The sequence below is a fragment of the Galleria mellonella genome, unplaced genomic scaffold (assembly GCF_026898425.1).
Source record: "Galleria mellonella isolate WM207_F2 unplaced genomic scaffold, CSIRO_AGI_GalMel_v1 utg746, whole genome shotgun sequence".
Classification (NCBI taxonomy): domain Eukaryota; kingdom Metazoa; phylum Arthropoda; class Insecta; order Lepidoptera; family Pyralidae; genus Galleria; species Galleria mellonella.
This window is the reverse complement of record NW_026442148.1, coordinates 2,349,973-2,377,500: the sequence shown is the minus strand read 5'-3', so window position 1 is coordinate 2,377,500 and position 27,528 is coordinate 2,349,973. Positions and strand designations below refer to the sequence as shown.

The window sequence follows — 27,528 nt, the reverse complement described above, 5'->3', positions numbered from 1 at the left end:
TGCATACTTAAAGAAAGAAATAAAAAATATACAAAAAAAAAAGTACTTAATAATTACATAATTGTTCGTGAGTGTGTCATGGTAATACAAAATGGTTCACTGCAAATATAGGCGTCCTCCAGAAGGGGAGTTGTGCCAGTAGTTTGGCAAGTGGCTTAGTGATGTGTCGAGAGCTAATCGGTGGGTGGCGGCGGCAGGGCAAGGTGGCGCGGCGGCCGGCGTCGTCGTCGGACGACGGGCAGTGGTCGGAGGGGCTGGTGTCGGCGGCGCGGCTGGTGGCGGCGGCGGCGCACGCGCTGGTGGAGGCGGCCAACGCGCTCGTGCAGGGCGCCGCCTCCGAGGAGCGCCTGGTCTCCAGCGCGCGCCACGTCGCCTCCAGCACCGCGCAGCTGCTCGTCGCCTGCAAGGTCGCCGCGCGCTGCACCGTGCACACTGCGCAGTGCACCACGCACAGTGCACCACGCACCATGCACAGCACACCGTGCACCACACACCATGCACCACACACACTGCACCACACACAGTGCACCACACACCATGCACCACACACTATGCACAGCACACCGTATACCGTACACCCTCCAAAACGGCTCAACTGTTTGTCAGCCAACTGTCAAATTAGCTGACACGTTTGTTTTATCAGTATTCTATATACTTACGCACACAATGTATCTTGACGTGTCTATATTTAATAAATAAAATGAGTGTTTACACATTAAAAAGATGCAGGAATTATGAAACATAATAAATATATAAGTTACAAAAAAATCACTCGTAACTATTTATCACGCAAAATTGTATAAAAAAGTTGAGCCGTTTTACTCGAAGCATTTGTATGAAGACACTGTATCTATATAATCAAAGACAATATCCCGTGATAAATCAAGATTAAAAGGGAATAATATATAGTAATATCTATATATATATATACTCATCCTATTATGTATATATTAAAAAAATAATATACTTTTAACATATTCAAAAATAGATATCCGACCGATATGGGCGATATCGAAATGGGAAGAACCCAATATATAGATATCATATCGGTATCTATATTACCTTTGCTTAATAAAAATATAACCTACCCATGTACTGAGTTCCATTCAAATCTATTCAGTAGTTTTTGCGTGAAAAAACAACAAACAAGCATCCATCATTACACTTATTATATTTAAAGGATTATTTTCCAGAAGAAAGGTGCAAGCCCTTAAAGAAGGCATATGGGTTCTCAGTCATATCTTTGTGCGTATTTGAACGTTTAGCTTGCATCCTGGGGTGGGGGTTACCCAACTATTTTGGGGTGGGTACAGTCTTCAATTCTGAAACTGGGCTGCACTATTGTTTTTTACAATCGATACAGTCTTAATGGATGATAATTGAATGGTAACCCCGTACCGCTATCGGTGTATGCTAGAGATGCACCAGTGGGGGATGATAGGCGAGGATGAATGCAAGTCAATTTGTCCATCGTGACGACTTGACCAATAAGCGAAGCACGCGGTTTCCGGGGAGAACCTTATAGAGTTTATTGCTGGCAATGGGGTTGCTAATCCCCATTACTAACATTCTCTTCTCTCCCCATTCGATACGGTTCACTCCCGTGATGGTAGTGATGATGTGTGACGTGTGTTGTGACGCGGCGTGCAGGTGAAGGCGGACCCGACGTCCGAGTCGACGCGGCGGCTGCAGGCGGCCGGCGCGGAGGTGATCCGCTCCACCGACAACCTGGTGCGAGCCGCGCGCGACGCCATCCACTGCGAGGAGGAGCGCAGCCTCGTGCTCAACCGCAGGATGGTCGGCGGCATCGCGCAGGAGATCGACGCCAGGTGAGGGACTAGCAGCAACAGCAGCAGCTTAGCGGAACTTGAGGCGGGCGGGTGAGGAGACAACAGGATGCTCGGCGACAGCTAGGAGAAGTGAGGAGACAGCAGGACGTTCGGCGACAGATGGGGATGAGGGGACAGCAGGACGCTTAGCGACAGCTGGGGGTGAGGAGACAGCAGGACGCTCAGCGACAGATGGGGATGAGGGGACAGCAGGACGCTTAGCGACAGCTGGGGGTGAGGAAACAGCAGGACGTTTGGCGACAGATGGGAGTGAGGGGACTGCAGGACGCTTAGCGACAGCTGGGGGTGAGGAGACAGCAGGACGCTCAGCGACAGATGGGGATGAGGGGACAGCAGGACGCTTGGCGGCAGCTGGGAGAAGTGAGGAGACAGCAGGACGCTCAACGACAGATGGGGATGAGGGGACAGCAGGACGCTTAGCGACAGCTGGGGGTGAGGAAACAGCAGGACGTTTGGCGACAGATGGGAGTGAGGGGACTGCAGGACGCTTAGCGACAGCTGGGGGTGAGGAGACAGCAGGACGCTCGGCGTCAGATGGGGATAAGGGGACTGCAGGACGCTTGGCGGCAGCTGGGAGAAGTGAGGAGACAGCAGGACGCTCGGCGACAGATGGGGGTGAGGGGAGAGTAGGACACTTAGCGACAGCTGGGGATGAGGAAACAGCAGAACGCTTAGCGACAGCTAAAGGGGGGCGATAGGACAGTAAGATGCTTGGCGACAGCTGAAGGGTGTGTAGGGACAGCGGTCAAAGTAGCGGATGATCACTATTGGTAAATGCATCACCAAGTCAGAGACCTTTTAATGAATCAATATATAATAATTGTTCTTATATTTATATTGGTATTTAGATGTGTGAAAAAAGCAACTAGGTTAGTTCCTGGTGACCTATTAACCAAGATACTCTCTTCAGTGCTGCATGGTTCCTATAGGTTCTTAATACTGACAGTCCATTCTCCCATACTGATGATATTGTCTCCGCCAGGTCGGAGGTGCTGCGCATCGAGAAGGAGCTGGAGGAGGCGCGTGGACGGCTGACGGCCATCCGGCAGGCCAAGTACAAGCTGCGGGCAGACGCCTCGGGCGACGACACCGACACCGACCTGCAGCTCGGCTACGCCAGCGACGCCTCCGGACATCAGAGGTAGCCCATCGTCTTCCTGCCCTACAATTATTTGAAATCGGAGTAATGTTTTCCTCTTTAGTTCACCAGAGGGAGACTTTGTATTGCTGTCGTTGACAAAGACAAACTATCATGTTTTTTTTTTGATGAATGAAAATGGTACGGTAACCCCGCCTGCGCTAATGGGATACGCTGGCGGGGCACCAGTGAAGGGTGATAGATGAGAATGAAAACAGGCCAGTTAGCCCATCATGATGAATTCATCTGGAATTTACCATGATAGTTTCCAGGTGGAATCGCGAGGAGGTCGACGTGGTTGGATATATTGCTAGCAATGGAATTCTTAGTCTCCATTACTAACAATCCCTTCCCCCCCCCTCGTATTGTTTTGTCAGTAACTATGCTTGCGCAATTGTTTTGATTAAAAGGACAGTGAAATTCCAGGATACCGTTGTCCTCAGGAATAACAATGCATGAGGGGTACCGAGGGTATCACATTGTATTTAGAGATGTCTGTGATGCTGTTCACGTCTATCGTTATTATCGTTATATCAGTCATTAACTGTTTATTGTTGCATATACGTCCCACCCTTGGGGGGGTTTTTCCAGTAGTTGCCATGTTTGATAAGCGGGTTGGCAAACGCAGTTAACTTTTGATGTTTTAATAGGGGTGTTGCTGCCCATTCCTCGACCTTAGACAAGGAATAACATAAAATATACCAGAGGGAGATTTTGTACAAAAGTCGATTGCTTGGGTACCTCTGTCCCATTCGTGTTTCAACCGTGGAGCAGTTGTGTTTGCATGGCTGTGTTTCGGTTTGAAGCGTGGGATATGGCGTGAATTTACTGGGTACAGAGGAATAACACCTGAGTCCTCAGGAATGGCAACGCATGGGGGGTATCATGGGCGAAACAGTATACTCTGTTATGTCCACGGTACTGGTCATGTCTATAGGCGACGGTTATCACTTTCCATCAGGTGGGCCGTCAGCTTGTTTGCCATTCTAAGTTGTATAAAAAAAAACGCAATGTAATGAACAGTAATTCAAATTCAAAATTTATTTATTTACAAGAAACATGGTAACTATATTATTTGTTGTAGTATTATATGTTAACAATAAATATAATTCCATATATTTCGCCATCAAAGTACGTTATAGTAAGTTTTACATTATAGTAAGTATAGTAAGTACAAAATGGTGACTTGTAACACAGGTTCTTCAAAACCCACCGCAAGCACCAGTCTCTCATAAAATTGGTCTTCATATCAAATTGTACCGCAAGTTGTCACTTTATACTACCTTTTGTGAAGAGAAAATAAACCATTCATTCATTCATTCATTGTTTTTAACATTTCCTTTTTCCAGATTCAAAACACCCAACAGCAGTTTCGCGAACACCACCTACAGCCCGAACAGCACCTACTCGCAACACAACACGACGCAAAACGCCACCAACCTGTCCCACAACGTGTCCCAGCTCAACCAATCCATCCACGGCACCCCACAGTACAACCAGCCGCAGCACTACACCCAGTCGCCGACTCCTGCGCACGCTCAGTCGCCAAACCCTGCGCACACGCAGACCGTGTCGAACAACGGCTACTCCCAGTACAGCCACTCCAGAGAAGAGAAATACGTCCAGAGTCCCACCTTCTCCAGCTTCAGGCCGCAAGAGGAGACGCCCAAGCAAAACTACGAAGGATTCACCACTCGGTAAGGGTGCTTTTTTTTTTTCTTTTTTGTAACCGGTCGAAGTTTATTTACATTACAGTACTTACATGAAAGCAAGCACTTATTTTACACAGAAAATATGTCACAATATTCAAAAAGGTATAGGTAGTAATGTGGCCAGAATTTTGGGAGTACTACCTTGATAAGGCATACGAGTATAGCAGCTATTCCCAAAGTGGGCGTTAACGCCCCCTTGTGGTCGCTGCCTAAAGGGGGGCGGTAAGAGACCCAGAAAAAAAAGGGCGTTGTGTAGAGGCTTGGGGGGGGATTTGTTGATCTTAAAGTAATAGTGGTTTTTAAGTATGTGAAAAAAATGGGGGCGCTAAAAAATAATTTATTCTCAAAGTGGGCAGTACACGAAATAAGTTTGGGAACCCCTGATATATAGGAAAAACATACATAAAAAAATACATATTTAAAAAAATGCATTTCAACCATTACCTGTCTACTGCGGAACATAAGCCTTCCCTAAAAGAGCAGTTTTGCCAGCAGTTGTCATGCTTTTCAGGCGGAGTGGCAACCGCAGTTAGGCTTTGGAGATGTTTTAAGAGGGATGCTGCTGTCCATCCCTCCCCTTCCTTAATCGCCCCTTATGACACCCACGGGAAAGAAACGGATGGCTTACTATTGTAATCCTTTGGAGGAAACAATAAATTTACAGGGTACAGAGGAATAACACCTGAGTCCTCAGGAATGGCAACGCATGGGGGGTATCATGGGCGAAACAGTATACTCTGTTATGTCCACGGTACTGCTCATGTCTATAGGTGACGGTTACCACTTTCCATCAGGTGGGCCGTCAGCTTGTTTGCCATTCTAAGTTGTATAAAAAAACCCAACTGCGGTTGCCAATCCACCTGCCAAGTGTGGCAACTACTGGCAAACCCCCCCCCCCCCAAGGGGGAGACTTATGTCCAGCAGGGAACAGTTCAGATGCTGGTATAACTTCAAGAAATATGAATGCACAGATGCACGAGAGCTAATGTTTATTTAAAATACATTTAGTGTAAATAAACTTCGACCATAAACGTATATTAATACAGTCCAATTTGGAAGTCTCTATTTCAATTTCTATTTTCCAATATTAATACCACTAATTTTCCAGCTATATCCCGGCTTCACTAAGCTATACTGGATCTCGGCTTCTATCCTTGTCTAATCTGTATCTATCTCTTTCCCGCACGCTGCCGGACAGATGAAAAAGAATAGTCAGAATCAGTGCCTTTCAATCACACTTATGACACGTGCCTACTGTACACTTTTCTATGCGATTTGAGTGTTTAGTTTTAAGGATACCTCCATTTACTATAATAATAAGGTTCGTTTTACTTTAATATCTATATGTAGATTTATGTACAGACGATCCGACCAAACATATATTGTCCTATCGTTTTTTATGTATAAATATATTATGTTAATTTTGTATATTTTTATAATTTTATTTTTAACGCCATCTATTGTCGAGTAGCCGATACTCTGTAATAGATGTTTCTGGCAGGATATCAGTTTAGCCCCTTTGTAGGATAATTTATTATATTTTCTATAACCCAACTCCCTTATTCATAAAAACTAAAACCTCATAATCTATTTTAACTATTACACTGTTTTGTCACTTTCATTCAAACTGAGAATTTGGTGCAAAAGAGGCAAAACAGTCCAATACCAAAAATAGGTATATGAGAGGGGTAAATCTTGTCCCATATTTAATTTAAAAAGAAAAACATTGCGGTGACCACAAATATTAATTGGGATAAAGGAAAATCTATTCACACTCCATCTGTTATTACGTGAAATATGAACACAGACATACGACAAAACACGCACACAAAGTAATATCTCAAAAAGTACTAGCGTACATGTGTATACATGTGTGTACATGTGTGTGCATGTATATACATGTATAAATATTGAATGTATAATTTTAATATCTTTACGTATAAAGGCAATATATGTTTTGGATCGTCTTCGCTAATAGTTTATTGAATGCTTTGAAATTCGTTCAGCTAATAAACATTTTGACTGGCACGTAAACAAAATGCCACCTGTCCATACAAAAGTACAACAAAGTACATTGATACATACAAACGCCTTTAGTTGGCGACAGTTTAACCTAATACCTTTTGTAATACCAAATACTTGACCAATTTCACCTTTCTATGCATTTTCAATTCTTATTTTTTTTTTTATCTTTATATTTCACCAGTACAATTCAAAGATTGCTAAAACAATCTCTTCCGGACGAATTCTCTTTCGAATCTTAATAAATAAAAATGCCCTATGACAATATTAATTCACGCAAATCTCCGAAACCATTATTGATTGCTCCAACTTGAGAAATAGAATAGTTTTTATTTTAATAACAAACAGTGGATATAGTAGGTGACGATAAACTATCCACACCATACTGTCCACTGCTGTACATAGACCTCCCCCATAAGGGGGGGGGGGACCACCAAAAGTAAAAGATGAAACTATCAACTAGGTTTCAATGTAAATTCCACCAAGTGCCGACTTTACAATTGATTTGTAATTAAAAATTTAATCCATCCATCTTTCAATATATTTAGCTAACAATTTCAAAGTTTTTAATTATATTAGCTGTAGACTTTACTTATAGTAAGATGATACAAACAAGCGCATGGCTTCACGCTTGTATTGCCTATAGCGATGGGCAGTGTCCATACGTACTGCTTACGTCTGGGTAGTGAAACTATGTGATACAGATTTTCGATCTTGTTAGAAATGTATTGGCATTGTTGAATGCCATGAATGTAAACCATAAATAAAACGAGTATTTTTTGTTAATTTCTTATTCATAAAAAACTAAATCCTATAAACCTTCAACTGTCGTGTATGTTATGTCACTTTCTGTTAAATTAAAAATTGTGATCATAGAATAAAGACAAAACACTTCAATAGCTGAAGGTTCGTTGGAAGTTTCTATGATTAAGCGGATTTATGTGTAATATTAACTTAAAAAAATTGTTTACAATTAATCGAAGATCTGTACAAGTGAAACTTGTATAGTTTTATACTGTTCCGCACCGCAGACCGGTCGTCGAAGCTTGTCACTGCGTTATTTATTATTTTACTATTAATTTCTAGTATATATTCAAATAATATTTCGATTGCAGAAAAAACACATCCAGTAATGACAGAACGATGATCGATAAGTAAGTCGTCAAAGTAAACGAACGCTTCCGAACAAATAAGCTTGTACCATATTTACGTTTTCAGACGCGTGGCTTACCCCGTCCGCGCTGTTACAAAACCGAAATTATCGTTCTGTACATAAATTGTGTGATCTAATTGTGTTTGCGACACGATAAAAGTAGTTTTTGTATCCTACTGCTATTTGGTAGTAAGCCTGAGTAGGATCTAATGTACTCTAATAACTAACTGTTCTAATTTTGACTTTTTTTTGTTTTTTATCTTTCGCCTAACCTGCATGCGGGTATCTAACATAAGTAGAACGAGTATAACTGAGGAGACGGTTGTCGTGAAGTCGTTACATCTGCCGGAAGTCCGTACGGCTTACTTGGTATCAGATGATGGGAAAGAAAAGGAGACAATATTCTTCAAGAGCGAGAGGCGGCCGCCGCCGCCGCCGCCGCCGCCGCGTCGCATCTCGAAGCCAAAGTGCGAGGACAGCGCTAGCTCTTGATTGGGTTGGTTGACTATATTCTTGAGAGCACTGGACTCCATGTGCACACTTGGGATATGAATTTTTTTTATTAGTTTTTCATAAAATCATTGGGAAATTTGACACCATCACATTTGAATGTCAGAATGACGACGTCAGGGCTTCAGTAGTAACTAATTTTATTTACTTTCTTTTCTTTTTTTTTTTGGTTTTTATTTTTTTTACTAAAAATTCTTGTGATTAATTTTGTGTGTAATGCATGCTGCATGTCGGTGTTGGTGTCTCATTGCGGTTGAGGGTTTAATTACTTTAAAAAAAATAATCGACTAATCAACAAGTAACATTACAGCTACGAGACCCGCCTGTACGACACCCCGCGGCCAGTTAACGAGTACAAATCTGAAGAGCGCCATTTCGAATCCAGTCACTATCAAAAAGAGCAAAGGTCCAACTACGACACTCCTAAACAATCCCCATTGAGCCCTAAATTCAACGCCAGAGAATTGAAATTCGACGACAAACCTGAACCTATATATTCAACGCTCAAAAAACCCGGCACGCCCAAGTCTCCCTTCGACGGCGTAGGACAGTCGTTCACAGAACACCAGAAGTCGACAGAAGCGATCCCAGGCGGTACGAAGCAGTCCGAATATACAATCAAAAGCGAATCCTATCACACATACCCTAAAGTAATCAAAACTGAGACTAGACAAGAAGTGAAGTCACCCTTCACGGCCTCCACGCCGTCCAAATTCGAGAAATCCGATTTCAACCAATTCACCGAGTTCGGGAAGACGTCCACGGAGCTAGTTAAAGCGGCGACACCGGACTACGACAGGATCTCGTCGCCGTACGGCAAAGAAACTTATAGTTACGGCGGACCGAATTACATGGAAGAAACCACCACAGAAGTGAAGGACGTACCCAACGGCACACAGAAAGTGACGACCACAAAGATTTACAGCTCGTCCCCCGTTACGATCACGAGTACTAACACGAAATACGAGCCGATAAAACTCGAAGGCATCGACGAACTATCCAAATCGTTCGATAACGAATCGAAGTACAGCACAATCGATTCACGGTTCAACACATTAGAATCGAAACTCAGTTCCGACACGAGCCGCTCGTTCATGAGACCTTCGGACTTCCAATCGTCCGACTACCAAGCGACGACGACGGTGACCAAAGTGAAGAAGCCCAGTGAATTGGTGAAGGAAATGGACAATCTAGACAAGAAGTTCTCGAAGCAAACGATCACATCGGAGACAATCGAAAGGAAATCTGTAATGACCAGTTCCCACAAATCGGAGACCAGCTCGACGGTGACGAAGAAGTTTGGCAACTTCTAAAGGTTTGACATGTGTTTTGGATGTGTTCAATATGTGATCTGTACGAACTATGTATTGTTACGACATGTGACTTTTTAACGCTTAAATTTTAACGCACGTTTCGACTTAATATATTTTATATTGAACATTGTGAGTTCTCGTGATTTGAAATGTCAATTTAATAAATTTTATACATATATATATATAAGATTCGTTAAACAATGACATTGTATTGTAATGACGGACAGCTCCGCACTGTTTCAGCATTTCGAATCCCTGGACTAAGCAGCGGTGCTATATTATTTCTCGTTCATCGAACACGCGGTGCCTATTGCATTTTAGAATTACATAACTGTTACTATGGCGGTTGATATTTTGAAACGTTTATCGAGATGCAGGGGTCATTATTACGGGTCAAATTTTTATGAATAATTTTAATATCTGAACTAAAATATGTACTTATAAATAAAGAAACAATATTTGAAAATCTCTTTAAATGTATGTTTTATTTAAAGATATAAATTTAGTATATGCATGAGTGGGGAAACTAGAGTGTTGATAATGACTCCTGCAATATTTCATACAACAAACTCGTCGACATTAATTGAAAAAAAAAAAATAAAGAAATATAAAAATAATTAATTGAAATTTGATCTTTGTTAAAAAATTTATATTATAATATTATACAATATAACAATAAATTATATATTGCTTATTTTTATATTGTATAATTTTTATACATGGTGTGTATGAAATTCACAGCTTTTATATACCTGTCAGTCAATGTTAACACGTTAACCGATCATTTGACAACATTGTACTAATATCAACACATTTGTGATGACTGTTTCCGTTCACTAGTGGTTTTAGAACACCCCATATTATATGTAGCACATACAAACACATACAAAGCTATACCACCATAAACACCATGTATATTTAAAAAAAAAATATATTAATATAGACGGGTTTGATTATATTCGACTATATGCATTATATCGTGTGAATTGCATTCGAAAAATGCATCTCGCTTAAAATTATTAGACATGCGTGTAAAGGAAAATATGTATAGAAATATTGTAAACGAAAAAATTAACTTACAAAAAATAAAGAGTAAACAATTTTGAAATAAACTCCGTCTCGGTAACTTCTTTGAAGACTGAATGATGCTTACGATTGTCCATTTTAATGATTATCACGAATTGTAAATTATATAGATGGGTAACGTAAAATTTTATAAAAAAAAAAAAAGCCAATGTAATGCGTGTAGCCGAATGGAGATTATATGAATCACAAAGTGCTAACCCCGCGGGGACCTTATTCTTGTTGCCTTCACGTCAAATTGTATTGAAATTATTGTCCCGTACAGGAAGGGACTGGCTCTGTAAATGCAAACACAGTACCTTCTGGGGTAATCGTTAATTCTGGCATCTCGTCTATATTGCTGTGTGTTAGGATTCTCAAACTTGACAGAAATGTATATGTGGACATATAAATATTTATATAATAGTGCGCCACCTGCCCTTCGTCTTTTTCCCAATGTCCTCTACCCAAAGGTTGTCTGGAAGTGATTGCTTAGCGATAAGGCCGCCTCTTGTATCACTTCTCATTAATATTTACTGTATTTGTTATTTCCCTTTTTACTTGGTGCAATAGAGTGTAAATAAATAAATAAGATTAGCGTAATCAGTAACATCCCAATGGGAATTATATAATTAAAAAAGACATTATAGAATTTTTTAACACCAGAGGGCGCTACTCTCCTGCAGTAAATTTATTTTTAAGAGGTACATAAGTACAGAGTTACAAGTACTGTGTTTGTATTTAAAAGGAGTATATTACCGCGTGTGCCATTAAAGTGTATTTTTATGTTTAACAACGTGCCTTTATATATATGAAAAAAAAAAAAAAATCTCAATGGGGCTTTGTGTAAGGGAGAATAAAAGTTAAACCGACGGACAAACTTCCTACATTTATATATTATATTATATTATTCGCGCACATAATCCGGGTACATGATTTACTGTTCACCCCAAAAGTTGACTGGTAGAGAGTGCTACTAGCATCGAGTCCGCCTTTTGTACCATATTTTTTTTTTGTTAAATATATAAATAAATTTCTCTTATACATCGCCCGTATCTTATAAATGTGCCATTAAATAAATAAAAAGCCATATATAATAATAATAATGATATTTGTACATAATTATACAATATGTAATTTAATTATATTTAGATTTACCGTCGTAGTGATTTGTCTGGTGCAATTCATTCTCGCTAAGGTAACATTAACTACCCGCTAATGTACTCTTAGAATATATTTATATATCTAACGAATACTAAGATTTGAAACTATAATAATACCCAAGTATAAAAAAAAGTGCTTCTCGTAATCTTAGATATTTAAGTATAATTAAAAATATGTACGGGTTAAGGGACAGGTTGGCGAACTGAAACATTGTATTCAGACCTTTATTCTGAACTGAACATCAATGGAAAAATCTTTATTTACATTCATGTAATACATACATACATTCATATTTGTCACGCCTGTCTCCCATTATGGTAGGCAGCAACAATGTAACGCCAAATGCTTCGATTCAAACAGACCTCTTTCGCTTCCTCCACATTCATCAATCTATTCATACACGCTCGCCGGTTACGGGTACTTTTAATTTGGCCTTTTTTATATTTAATTCATGTAATCTATGATATTATATAAAAAAAAAACAATATTTTATAGTATGTAGTTGTTTGGAGGAAATAAATAACAACTAACTTGATTATATTATTGATTCACATATAATGAGAGAATGACAGCAGAAATGATTGTGAGAAGGAAACGTCGCCGTCATGTCTGTACGTCCAGTGCGAAGGATAGAAAGAGGTGAAAATATCTATGTACAATTAAATTAACCTACTTGATGGAAAAGAAAGTAATGATGTTGACAAGTGGCTATGAGATGAATATTTACAATATTTATTCACAGACGCCACGAGTAAAATACAAACCAAATTTTAATATACTTATTAAAATCTAATATGAAATCAGCCGTTTAAAGTTAATGCCACAAGCGTACGTAAACTACGTACGAAGAAGCAGCGTTGACTGCGCGCGCGCTGTAGGTATCGCGCGTCGTGTGGATCGTACAGTTGCAAATACATTGCGCGGCGTCAACACTGACAATCGTCAACTATATAGCGTGGTGCATTCCGGCGGGAAAATAATATGCCGTCTGATTCAGAACATTCATCTGAATCAGCTGCTTTCGTTTTTGCCAACCTGCCCCTTCCACCCTATGTATAGTGACAGCTAAAAATTATATTTCTAGGATTATGCAAAAGTACTTTTGTCTACTAATTATATTGTAGATTGCTTTGCGTAACGTGTTTAATGCGATAATCGATTCATAAACATTTTTATTCTTTTTTTTTTTTTTTATAGCCAGATAGTGGCAGTGTCGTCGGCGCAGGTAGCGTGAGCGACCTTACTCCTAAAATACAAAATGTAAACACTCTTGCAATGTATTATAACTTTATATAATACACATTTTAGAGTTGTAACGTGCCTTATTAATTTGCAGCTTCAATATATATATGTATTCCAATAAAATATTTTTCATATATTACTGTTTGTTAGTGTAGTGATGCCCGCGAAAGCGATTCGTCCACTGAAGGTATTGTAACACCAATTCTCATAGTTTAGATTTATATTATACATAGTTGTATGTAGTACAACGTATATTATATTATATATTTTCATGTCTTTGAAAAAATTAATGAGAAATTAATGTATTTACCGTGTGAAAATATATGAGAGGTAAAAATAAATTTATTAATATGGCGTCTTACTATGGGCGCGTTTGCTTCGTGTACAGGAATGTACTAGAGGCGACAGATTTGGGCTAAAATCGTGTCTTATTAATTAATGTAACTTCGATATGTAATCATTTAATATTTTATACATTTACTATTAATATTAATTCCCTATAGGACTAAACGACTCCTTATTACTATATTCAAAATTAGTTTTTGATACGTATAGTTCATACAAATAGTACATAAGTGGTATGATAATCTGTAAGTAAATATAAACTGTGTCAACAATGGAAACCAAATAAAAAAAATACTAATTATTACGTTTTAAAATATTAATTTATGGATCGGTTTTGATTTTGACGACTTTTTGTTAATTATTTTGAGATTTTATTCACTTTTAGTGTTAGTTGCAAACTGAACCGTGTAAAGTTCGCCCGATGTACGGTATTTACTTATATTTGTATTTAATAAACTTAACAAATAGACTGTCGTATTGTTTTATTTTAACACTTAATAGATAAAGAATAGAGGATGTTGAGTGACTATATCAAGGCAGAGCTGAAACTGCTGACTACTTCAGTATTATGAAATTATGTAGCTTTTTTTTATACAACTTAGAATGGCAAACAAGCTGACGGCCCACCTGATGTAAAGTGGTAACCGTCGCCTATAGACATGAGCAGCACCATGGACATAACAGAGTATATTGTTTCGCCCATGATACCCCCCATGCGTTGCTATTCCTGAGGACTCGGGTGTTATTCCTCTGTACCCTGTAAATTCACGCCATATCCCACATATAGATAGGTTCAATGTTTATTTGCTTATTTATTTCATCAACTGGGAACTTTACAGTCTCCCAATACGCTCACCCAAGAAAGCATCAGTACTGTAACACATATGTATAATATTAAAAAGATTTAATTCACATAACAATAATAGAAATAACATTAGATTTTAAATCTCTGAACACAAACACTCCGTGGTCATCCGACGAAACTCCAGCAAGCTGGAGGCGAGCACGTCTAATTGTGGATACCGGCTCAAAACATCTTTGAGCAGTTTCAATGCTAGAGAGAGGGGAGCTTGCTTGGCCAACTCTGTTCTTCTTAACGGAACATCAAATAAATTCCTCGCACGTAGTTACTGGGCGCTCCTATTAACATTGATACCAGCAATTTGGTTACATCCCCCCCCCCGTACTAATTTCAATATATAATCAATTAAGCACTATCTTCCACGCACAACCACTGGAATCCTTCCAGAAAACTTCCAGCAGCAGTATTTCCGAACCGATACGACAACATAACCTTCAAGAAAAGAGTATATTTTCTATAAAGGCCGGCAGCACACTTGCAATGCCGCTGGTGTTGCGGGTGATCATGGGCGGCGGTAGTCACTTACCACCAGGTGAGCCGCATGCTCGTTTGCCCCCTGTGTTGTAAAAAATAAATTATTTCCATCTTCAAGTGTATTATAACCCACTGTACCCAATAAAAACATACTCAGGTATATATGAGGATAAAACCTTAAAACCATACTGTTTTTGGTACAGCCATCTTACGAATTTATTTTGGATTTTATCTAAATATATTTAGACTAATTTGGATGCCAATATAAAGCATAAGTGGACAATAAGAAAGTAATTTTGAAAGTCAACCCCCTTAGGGAGTAAAACGTCCAATCGTGGGCAAAAGCTAGTCTATAATAAAATTGATCCAAACCATGTCTGAACAAGCGAGAAATTATAAAAAGATTGATATGAGGGGCATGACCAATTTTAGTTAAAACTAAAATTTTTATCTGTCCATTTGTTCCCACATAACGCAAAAACTACTGTACCATATTAAATGCGGTTTACACAGTCCTCACCCTCCTGAATTATATGACTTACAATAAAAAACGTATTAACTTTTGGAAAAAAAAAACTAGCGTGACAATCACCACAAATACCACGCTTTGTTTCATGAAAACACATATAACTGGTCTTTGCCGTGTTAAGAGTCAATAGGTTATAATTGGGGGGGTAAGGGATTATTAGCAATGGAGTTTGACAGCTCCATTGCTAGCAATATGCCCTATTAGAATAGAATAGAAACATTTATTGCCAGTAAGCTTACAATATAAAATATAAATAACATATACAAAAAGTGTCCCGGAACCGGCTCAGCGGATGCTGTGAGTGTCCCAGCGCAATGTGAACAGCTGCACAGCGCTGGTTCTCAGCCAGTCCCTCTCTTAGCTTTATTTATTAGGTCTTAGCTGTATTTATTAGGTCTTAGCTGTATTTATTAGGTCTTAGCTGTATTTATTAGGTCGACCTTCACGTGGTTCCCTCTGGAAACCATCGTGAACAATTCTTGTTGAATTCGTCACGATGGGCTAACTGGCCTGCTTCATCCTCACCTATCATTCTTCACTGGAGCCCCTCCGGTGTATACCGATAGCGCGGATGGGGTTTCCATTCCATTGTCACCCATTAAAAAAATAATAGGTTATAATTCAACCATTGTCTGAGCCTCGCTATGCCCCTTTCTGCTTTTTTGAAGACTTCCGTCCAAGAACGATCCCGACATCACAGTGTAGTCAACATATTATTTCTGCATCAACATTTAAAAGTAAATCCATTATAACATTTATATAAGTAGACTAGCTGACTCGGCAAACGTTGTTTTACCATTTTTTTTTTATACAACTTAGAACGGCAAACAAGCTGACGGGCCACCTGATGGAAAGTGGTAACCGTCGCCTATACACATGAGCAGTACCATGGACATAACAGAGTATACTGTTTCGCCCATGATACCCCCCATGCGTTGCCATTCCTGAGGACTCAGGTGTTATTCCTCTGTACCCAGTAAATTCACGCCATATCCCACCCTTCAAACCGAAACACAGCCATGCAAACACAACTGCTTCACGGTTGAAACACGAATGGGACAGAGGTACCCAAGCAATCGACTTTTGTACAAAGTCTCCCTCTGGTAAATGCCATAACCATATACGCTATTTTGAGAATTATACATGAAAATTTATCGTAAAAGCGTGAAAATTTGAGGTTGTATGTATTTATCAATGCTAAATTATAATAAAATAAAAATTGAAAAATTTGTCAAAAAATAATTTCTTTTTGGGGAGGGTCACCCTTATCGTTGAGGGGTATGAAAAGTAGATGTTGGCCGATTCTCAGACCTACCCAATACGCACACAAAATTTCATGAAAATCGGTAAAGCTGTTTCGAAGGAGTTTGGTAACAAACACCGTGACACGAGAATTTTATATATAAAATAATGAATAATAGAGGGCCGAGAATGCTGCCTTGAGTTACACCAAAAGGTACATTCAATGGCGAACTTGAATGCCCCTCAATTACAACTGTTTGTTTTCTATTTAACAAGTAGCTTTTAAACCATTCTATTGGAAGTCCTCTCACCCCAGCAAGTTCGAGCCTACGCAAGAGGATATCATGTGAAACCGTATCGAAAGCCTTCGAGAGATCAAGGAATATTTCTTTTTTTATACAACTTAGAATGGCAAACAAGCTGACGGGCCACCTGATGGAAAGCGGTAACCATCGCCTATAGACATGAGCAGTACCATGGACATAACAGAGTATACTGTTTCGCACATGATACCCCCATGCGTTGCCATTCCTGAGGACTCAGATGTTATTCCTCTGTACCCAGTAAATTCACGCCATATACCACCCTTCAAACCGAAACACAGCCATGGAAACACAACTGCTTTACGATTGAAACACGAATGGGATAGAGGTACCCAAGTAATCGACTTTTGTATAAAGTCTCCGTGGTGGACCGTCAGCTTGTTTGCCGTTCTAAGTTGTATAAAAAAAAATACTACCTTCTCAAGAATATTAGATGTCAACACTTTGGGTCCATTTTAGAGCCATCTTTATGTACATGGGTAAGCATCAGTAAGCTGGGTACACCAATACCCACCTATAGTTTATTTTCCCTGCCTGACCGTAAAGGAAAAGATCTTATGGAAGGATACGTACAAATAAAACAACTTGTAAATTTTCATTGCGTGTAATATAAATTTTGATATGACAACATACAAAAATAACATAAATTCAGTCTGCAAATTAACAAGCAGGTATTTTGCCGCAAAACAACAATATTCAATCTTACATTACAAACAAACTCGGATCTAAGGCAACGCGTGTGTCTACCCGCGCCATTATCTATACAAATAACTGGAATAATTCGGCAATCACATTTAGCCAATTGGAGCTAGTTAAAGTTATGCAGAAACAGCGACATCTGACGAAGAATATAAACTAAAACCAAAGTATAATATTAGCTAATTATCAACTTCTAAAAGATTTATTTATTCATTAGTACATATATGTGTACATGGCGGACTTAATGCTAGAAGCATTCTCTCCCAGTCAACCATAGGGAAGTGTCAGAATACTCGAATGCGGTACTAGTAATTATTGATATACATACATACTAAAATTACATATATACACGAATAAATATATATAAATAACAAATATACTTACACATATATGACATATACTATATTATACACGAAATTGAGAATAATATAAAGCACTTATTGCTCGGATAAAGTAAAAAAGTGAACGTGAACGTTTGCTCTATTCAATTGTATTTTTTTTTTTATTTTTATGTTTGTTACATAAGAATTCCATTAATTATAAACCAATTTGGAATCTTCTGTTTTTATTTAAAAGGATATACTTACAGATTGATCTCCATAGAAATTTTATCAAAATTGGTTCAGTATTTTAATTTTTAAATTATTTTTTCACGATTGAAATGGATTTTTTTCTCCTTGATCACAATCTTATATATTTATGAAGGTTGTCTTGAAAAGATTGCTCTCAGCAATAAGGCCGCCTCACTGTACTTATACAATTGTATCGTTGCGTTTGTAAATTGTCTTGCTTATTTCCTATATTGTATAATGCAAATAAAGTATACTCATTCATTCATTCATTTAATAATGCGAAAGAAAATATAAGGAATAATCTAAAAATACATACAATAGAATCAAGAAAGATTCCTGATTGGCAACCACGTACGAGCAAACGCAGTGTAGGACGAGCACCCACTATATGGAGTGATAACCTAAAATGCACTGTAGGTAGCGAACGCGTGAAGACTTGAAACTGATTTAAAATCAAGATTCGTATAACAGTTTATAATTTACATATTTCTGTATAACTAGCACCAATTGTGAAGCCGTTTCAATACAAATCAACGAGAATGTAACCAAGTCTTGTTGGTTATTATACCAGGAGCACTCTCTATATGTAATCGGTAATAAATCGATCGATTAATCGATGTTTGATCAGGCCCTGTAGACAAGTGGCAAGCGAATTCGTCGATGGAATCGACTTCGCTAACATGTCCGTGAGATAGAATGAGATAGCAACGTCGAATGTCTTATTCCAACTCACGAATTCGCTTGCCACTTGTCTAGAGGGCATGTACTACTGTTGGACACCAACGGACTGGCTTATTATTAAATTTTGTTACATTCTCATTAAATTTTAATAAAACATTACTATTCAGCGCCGACGGAGTATCATTGGCGTGTCTTGGAAGGGACCGAAGTCCCCGCCGGCGTTTGCTTGCATACAATCTATTTGGATTCCATTATAAACCAGACTACACGACATCGTGGACATTTCACGAACTACAACTAATACTATGCTGGGCGAACCGAATTCGTTGGCATCCTTTGAAGAGAATGTTCCACTAACAAAACTGAATATTTCCACCAAAGTAATGTGGGTCGAAAGGGGGGAAGGGATTGTTAGTAATTAAGGAGGTTAGTTCTCATTTTTTTTATACAACTTAGAATGGCAAACAAGCTGACGGCCCACCTCATGGAAAGTGGTAACCGTCGCCTATACACATGAGCAGTACCGTGGACATAACAGAGTATACTGTTTCGCCCGTGATACCATTCATGTCTTAAAAGGATTCTAACGAATTCGATTCAATTTTATGATTATATCTCATTTTCACATCCGCCATATTACAGTTTTGGCATAAAACACTCAATACCGACATCCGTTTGCCGACCGAGATTCGAATCCGCTATTTACATCTTAGGTACTAAACCTACAGAGGAGATTTGAGGCCTGGTGTGCATACGAGACAATTACAATAGTAGATAAAGCAAGAGACGCGATTGTGAACAGCCGGTACTCTGCCTACCTCGTACGGGACAGGGCGTGAGAATAGACGGAATGTATTAATACTCATTAACTATTCATATTTATCTAAAAATACGAACACGAACTATTATTGTGCTCAATTATTAATTAAATTTTGACTAAAAATATTTATTCGTAAACAAAATTTGAGGTTAGAAATATTGTCAGTGTAACAAGTCATACAATGAAATTAATGCCAAATTACCTGAAATTGATATAGTGTACGATAATTCGAATTCCTACAGGAATAAATTGCTGAAGCACTTTGTACAACAATCTTATGAAAATTAACTCAATTCACTCATAATCGTATTTCCTGATATTGCTCACAACTTGGGTTACATGTTTGTTTTTATTATTTACTTCATTGTCTCGCACTGTACAACTATGTTAAAGTGAATGCTGTGAATACCTATAATAGGCGTGTGCATTAATATTGTATTGTATTTAATGTTTGTTATACCTACATGTTATAATACAGTATGCTGTTGGTGTTCCTTAAATAAATAAAAAAGATAAAAATAAAAAAAAATAAGTCCTTTTTAAATAAATCTCATTTAGATCTTATCATACACTTAATTGGTAAATTTTTATTAATTTCTTTCAAATTAAGTATTTAATATGAAAGAAAAATATTTTACACTCTATAACGATTATTAATCTTTAAACAACTTGTTAGTTTTTTTTTTTTTTAATGTAACAGATAAATGCAATAAAGTTTTTAATAATTGTCTATGGAAACAAAAGCATAACCACTAAAATATTTTTTTATATTTCTAACCTCAAATTCTATTTTGATATTTTTATAACTACATTTATACATTTAATTACATATTATTTTGTTTTTTTCTTTTTTTAGAACTACAAGTGTATCGAAAAATATATTTATTATAATAACTAGGTAGGTACATCGAAGGAAAATATGTATTTATGGAGTGGCAAGAGAGATTCTAAAATAATTTGTCTATGATATGTTTGTCTATACTTAGTACACAACAATCCTGGCATGTCTTTTATCAAATTTCAAATAGACTTGTTTACAAGCATTTTTAAATCGTCTTTTTTTTAATCTACTGCAGCGTTCGGAAAGTTGTTATCTGTTATGAAAAGTCCGCGAGAAACTCAACAGTTACTCTTTTAAATCTCTGTTAACATTATGTGTATTTATTTAAATGTACTATGTCTAAAATTACATGGTCGTTTAAAGCCCGCGCATGATCGACTAACACCTTGCACGCTTGTCACTCGAGTAATCGTTTAGTGTGTAATAAATAGGCTTTGTTCAATAAGTGTTTTTTAATAACAGTTTTGAACTTATTACAAGGCAGATCCAAAATATCCTTCGGTATCTTATTATAACGTTTAATGCCCATTCCCATAAAAGACCTAGTACCTTTTTCTAAATGGTACTAACGGAACACAGCAAGACCAATCCCATGCTGTAGTCTTTTTTACCACTGAGGTGGCAATCAGGCATACGGCCCACCTGATGGTAAGCGGTTACCGTAGCCTATGAACGCCTGCAATACCAGGGGCATTACGCGCGCATTGCCGACCCTGAAGAAACCTCTTTACCCCCCTTTTGAAGAACCCCACGCTGTAATCTCTTGGGAAATCTTCGGTAGGAAGAAGTATTTTAGACCATTCGAAAAAGACTTGCTAAGAGTGTTCACTTATTGTGTCTAAGTATAGTAAAACATGTACTGTCATGTTAACACTTGATATTGACAATGGACAGGCAATGGGGGGAAAGGGATTGTTAGTAATGGAGACTGAGAATCCCATTGCTAGCAATATACCCAACCAGGTCGAGCTCCTCGCGTTTCCCCCTGGAAACTATCATGGTTAATTCCTGATGAATTCATCATGATGGGCTAACTGGCCTGTTTTCATTCTCATCTATCACTCTTCACTGGTGCTCCGCCAGCGTATCCCGTTAGCGCAGGCGGGGTTACCACTCCATTTTCACCCATCAAAAAATTTACAATCAACTGTGACTACCCCATTTGGAATTAAATCCATAAGCATGTTTGTAATTTAAGTAATATCATATTAAAACCTTATTTTTTTTTTACTCAGTTATATAGACTTGCGGATTTAAGACATTTTAAACCTATAGATGGCGCCCATGTCAAAGATAACAGTGTGGAATAGTTTCAAGTTTCGCATGGATGAAAGCCGCGGTAGATAACTAGTATAATTTATTACTAGTTACAACAAGAGCAAAATATAAAAATCAAGAAACTAACATGACAGTGAGACTTTAGTATTTCTTATACATAAAACAGTGGGAAAAATTTCACTAAAAATAATTATATAGTTACCTATTTTTAACTGGACAATACAAATTGTTCAAGTGGGACGCTTACACAGACATTAATATAAATAGATAGGCGCAACGTGTATCTTAATTTCGAGGCCTTAAGATTTCAAAGTTTGGAAATCGCTGATTTAGAGTATTGTAGCAGAGCATAGTTTTCGATCTCGTATGAAGATATCTCTCGAACGGACACTAGCGTCATCTAGGTATATCAATGACTGGGTGCTTATAGACAGATGTGATTATATTATGAAAAAAAAAATCCTTACCCAATATTAAATGCAATACTTATTAAAGCTAACAATATTAATACCTTTAACAAATTTAAACTAAAAAAAAAAAAAAACATTTTGTACAACGATTTGGTCGTATTAAACGAAATTAGTGTTTGAAATCAACATATCTAAAAGTACGACAATCGTGCTTACGTCCCGCCGGATAGTGAGCGTCCACCGCAGCATCACTCGTGGTCATAGCACACAGTAATGTCACAATCATCTTACACTTCAAGCATACAAGCAGAATAGGTAAGGGAACGTGACAGAAACACCATAGACGAGACAGGACTTACAAATAACTCTCGCTCTGGTATGGAGTTTCGCAGGGTTCGATTCTTGGGCCAATGCTTTTTTATCTTTAAGACAGTTCAAAATCCTTCATTTACACCACAGAGAGGAATAGAAATATCTTCAAACGTACCTTATGATTATTTAGAAGAAATATACAGTATATTACTGACTGAAAACGTAAAAAAAAAATCAATTTTTTATACCACTAAGGTGGCAAATTAGCATATAGCTCGTCTGATTGTCAACAGTCACTGTAGCCTATGGACGCCTGTGACCCTGAAGGAACCTTAATATATCCTTTTTGAGCCCCATACTGTAGTCTAGAAACCTTGGCAGGGAGCTCATTTCACAGCTTGAGCGTTTGTGGGAGAAAATTTCTTTGAAACAGCACTGTACGCGACCATTTAGAATGTTGATTAAATTTTGCTGTTTCATAGATTCAAAATATTACAAGCAAATAATACTGCGTCCGTTAATAAGCCGTGTGGTCCCGGCATAGAATAGTCCACCCCTTCCTTTCCCGTGGGCGTCGTTAGAGGCGACTAAGGGAGGGCGAGGGATGGGCAGCAGCGTCCCTATTAAAACATCTCCAAAGCCTAATTGCGGTTGCCAACCCGCCTGCCAAGCGTGGCAACTACTGGCAAACCCCACTTTATGGGGCTATGTCCAGCGGTGGACAGTTAACGGGTGACGTAACAATACACTACTTAAACACAATATAAATTTCCATACATTAACTTAATTATTATAGTATAATTTATATAAATACATGATTTCGTTGTATATCTACACTAATATTATAAAGAGGAAAGATTTGTATTTTTCTGTGTATGTATGTTTGTAATGAATAAACACAAAAACTACTTTGCCGATATCAAAAATTCTTTCACCGTTAGAAAGCTACATTCACCCTGAGTAACATAGGCTATGTTTATTGCTAGAAAGGATTAGGGATCCTTACTAAAACTTTAGTAACGTAACTCGAGGTGTAAAAAAATGCTATAAAATATGTTTGGTCGCGTGCGCTGCGGAGACTATTGGTGATAGAACAAAAGTATGTTCTACAATATTGAAGAAAATTTCAACAAATATCTCTTTTTACTGTGCATGTCTGTATTGTGTGTATGTTTGTATTGTTATTTGTGTGCTGTAAGTAACGCAAGTAAATTATTTATCGAACAGCATACTGTCTTATGTTTAGTTAACTATTTATTTGTCACTACAATTAACTGCTATTCAAAGAGAATATACAAATAAGCTGTAGTATGCCCATTTTATTGTATAACAACTTCTTTAGACTAATATATATATAAAAAAAAAATACCGAAAAAAAAAAGTTTTGTAGCTTTAACAAAATAATTTAAAGTAAGCTATTATTAAAAAAAAAACTGCTAAAGCACAGGTATTGAAAACTATACTATTTCACAGCATCGCTCGCTTATCTGTGACAATAAAAAAAAAAAAAAACTACCATTACAAAACTAGAAACAACCAAACGCTACTGGCTTTATGTACTGGATATGGCAACACTAATTATTTTCTACTAATCTACTAAATACAATTACGATTTTCAATTACGTATCTGACATGATCCAACTGTAAAAAAAAAACGATATTTTTTATAGAAATATTAATGTTTAAACAATTCTGCCATTAAAGAATTATCCTATTCGTTTCTTTCTAACATTCGAGATAGAAAATGACGCATCAGAATCGACGCTTATATCACATTTGGATCGTGTCAAACCTTTTGCATGCACTTTTAAATCAAATTGTAATTCCCCACTAACCACGTTACGTATTTTTCAAAATCTGGCTGACTGGTCCCGTTTTAAATTAATTGTGGAACCAAGACAAACTCATTTGAGATTAGTAACAATAAAACAAGTAACGCCGCGTCCAATTAACTAGTACGTAGTATTTATACATTTATTATTAGTTGACAACTGACCTCTGGCTACCCCGTCTGGAATTATAGTCGATATCACTGGTTATTTGTTTAGAATTATTTTGTTTAATTCCGCTACCATTAGTATGTGTGCGACTGGCAACATTCAAAGGTGAGGAGGGAAGGGATTGTTAGTAATGCGGACTACCAGTCCTGTTGCTAGCAATATATCTTGTTAGGTCGACCTCCACGTAGTCCCACTTGGAAACCATCATGCTGAATTCCAGGTATATTCATCAAGATGGGCTGACTCACCTGCCCTTTCATCCTTACCTAACTTTCACTAGTGCCCCGCCAGCGTATACCGTTAGCGCGGGCGGGGTTGCCATTCCATTATCATCCATCACAAAAAAAAATATTCAAAGGTATGGTCATTTGAAAGAACGGAGATTTTTTTTATAATACAGGGGGTAAACGAACATGTGGTTCACCTGATGGTAAGTGACTACCGCCGCCCAAGATCACCTACAACACCAGCGGCATTGCAGGTGTGCTGCCGGCCTTTTAAAAAGGAATATGCTCTTTTCTTGAAGGTTACAACGTCGTATCGGTTCGGAAATACTGCTGCTGGAAGTTGATTCCAGAGTGGTTGTGCGTGGAAGAGAGTGTCTTGAAAAACGCACGGTGGAAGACCGCCACTCGTCCAGATGGTTGGGATAGAACTTTAGTTTGTAGCGGGTCGTATGGTAGAATGTTTAATATGAAAGGGTGAACTGCGGTTGCCAGTCTGTCTACCAAGCGAGATAACACCCTCCAATGGGAGGCTTGTGTTCAGCAGTGAACAATAAACGGCTGATGATGACGATGATGGAAGGTTGTAGAACTTCTACTAATAATAATAGTCAATCTTCTAGTGTTGCCAGTCGCACACATACTAATGGTGGCGGAATTAAACAAAATGATTGTCATCAAATAACCAGTGATATGGACTTACCGCAAGATAACACCTAGTTCAATAGAACATTTATAGTCTATGGCATAATATTTTTTTTTAAATTAGTTTATTAAAATCATATTTCTGTCGAGAAGATTAAAATACCAAAAATTACGTTTGTACATTTGCGCTAAGAATTATAATTAACGACGCGGTGACATTTACTGTTTCCACCGTAACATATTTATTTCTACCATACATTTCTACTATAATATTTGTTTCTACTATGTCAATTTTGTGTAAGTATACAATTATTTCATAAATACATGCAGATCCGTTGTTTTTTTTTTTATTATTATTATTAAATATTATTAAATTTGTTCAGCGTTCTTTTTTTTTTTAAACTTTTCAGTTATTTTTAAAACGCTGGTCCTGTCATGACCACGTTTTAAAATCTGAGCAGAAACTCACATGGGCAAAAATTCAGATATGTAGGGAGTATTTATTTGAAATCTTGTCGCGTTAGGTAAGAAAATAAACTTATATATATATATATATATATATATATATATATATATATATATATATATATATATATTACTCTATTTATTGCGAACGCTAGCGACCTCTATGGTATGTTTACATTGTATTAGTCTATGGTATGTGATTTATTTAGAAATAGGAGTATGGTATCATGCAAAAACGACTGCACCAAATTGGATGCGGTTTTCACTGTTGTACGCCTGAAGGTCTAGCTTCAAAACAGGTGTATATTTCATCTCGATACGCCATTTAAAAGTAATCTTTTTTATTGGGTTACCTATTTCACAAGTCCACGCGAAGGAAATAGTGGGTACAGAGCTAGTTTCGTAACATATGTTTTACATATTTACTGTACAATTACATCATGTATTAGTGTCCAATTTATTGCTTAGAATTATTTGTGAAATATCACAGTGTGGGGCGTGACTATATGTTCTAACGCAAGAATAATGTCAAACGATGTTTATCTAATCATTGTTTAACAAAACACTCTCTCTCTCTACGCGATTAAATATTGTTTAAACGTACATATACCTAATGTCTATTTGTTATTTTACTCGCCAAAATCTTACCTCAAACGCTTATTGTTTATAACAAGACAGATGCGTCTATTGTTTAGACATGAACCGACGTTAGACACGCTATCATAGCAACACGTGTCCGTCGCGAGTTTAACCTTCATATGTCCATGCAATGAAGAAAATATTTTAATGCGTGCATAATTTTGTTTAAACTTAATACTATTATTAATCAAGTTATCGAGTCTCGCCATTCAATAACAGTAAGATATGTATGTATGCAAAACCATCGTTTTACCATCTTTACTTCTTTTATCAAAATGTATAATTAAAGATTGTATGCGCCACCAAAAAAATTACTGTGGCAAATACGACGAAAATCATGCGCGAAACAGTACACTCTGTTATGTCCACGGTACTGCTCATGTATATAGGCGACGGTTACCACTTTCCATCAGGTGGGCCGTCAGCTTGTTTGCCATTCTAAGTTGTATAAAAAAATACAGTTATTTTCATTTCAAAACTAAACTAGTGGATCGATTTTTATTTTATTAAAAGTTTTTGAAGTTTTTTCTTTTTTTTTACTTTCAAATTATTCACATAGAAGTTTTATCAGAATCGGTTTAGTTAGTTACTTAATTTTGATATTAAAATAACAGATTTTACCACAATAAAACTCGATTTTTCTTTAGGACTACACTCTTTCATTTTTAAATAAACATATTGATTAATTAAAGATAAAAAAATGAATTTAATTAAAAAAAAAAATGGCTACAGATTGCTTACATTGTAAATCGGCTGGAGTGTTTTCCACGGGACTTTTGGAATGTTTTTGGGGTTTAAATATTTTTACGAAATAAAAATTCCTTATAAACGTTATTTACAAATGCAACTTTCCACTTTCGATTTAACCAAATTTAGCGTTCTAACTCGCGCCAGTACCGGCGCTAGCGCGTCCCAACTTACTCTTGTAACCCTGTTATATTTTTATTATAATATATATATATATATATATATATATATATATATATATATATATATATATA

The 27,528-nt window shown here is 37.5% G+C and overlaps 1 protein-coding gene across 1 annotated transcript in view; it reads left to right on the top strand.

Moving 5' to 3' along the window:
- The window catches only part of LOC113510226 (talin-1), a 135,915-nt gene extending 121,934 nt beyond the window's left edge, over window positions 1–13,981 (top strand). The window contains 5 exon segments of the mRNA XM_052901070.1: window positions 198–407; window positions 1,651–1,829; window positions 2,833–2,991; window positions 4,338–4,685; window positions 8,696–13,981. Of these exon segments, the coding sequence (XP_052757030.1) occupies window positions 198–407; window positions 1,651–1,829; window positions 2,833–2,991; window positions 4,338–4,685; window positions 8,696–9,698 (1,899 nt within the window). The 3' untranslated portion in view covers window positions 9,699–13,981.
- Window positions 13,982–27,528: the final 13,547 nt, after the last annotated feature.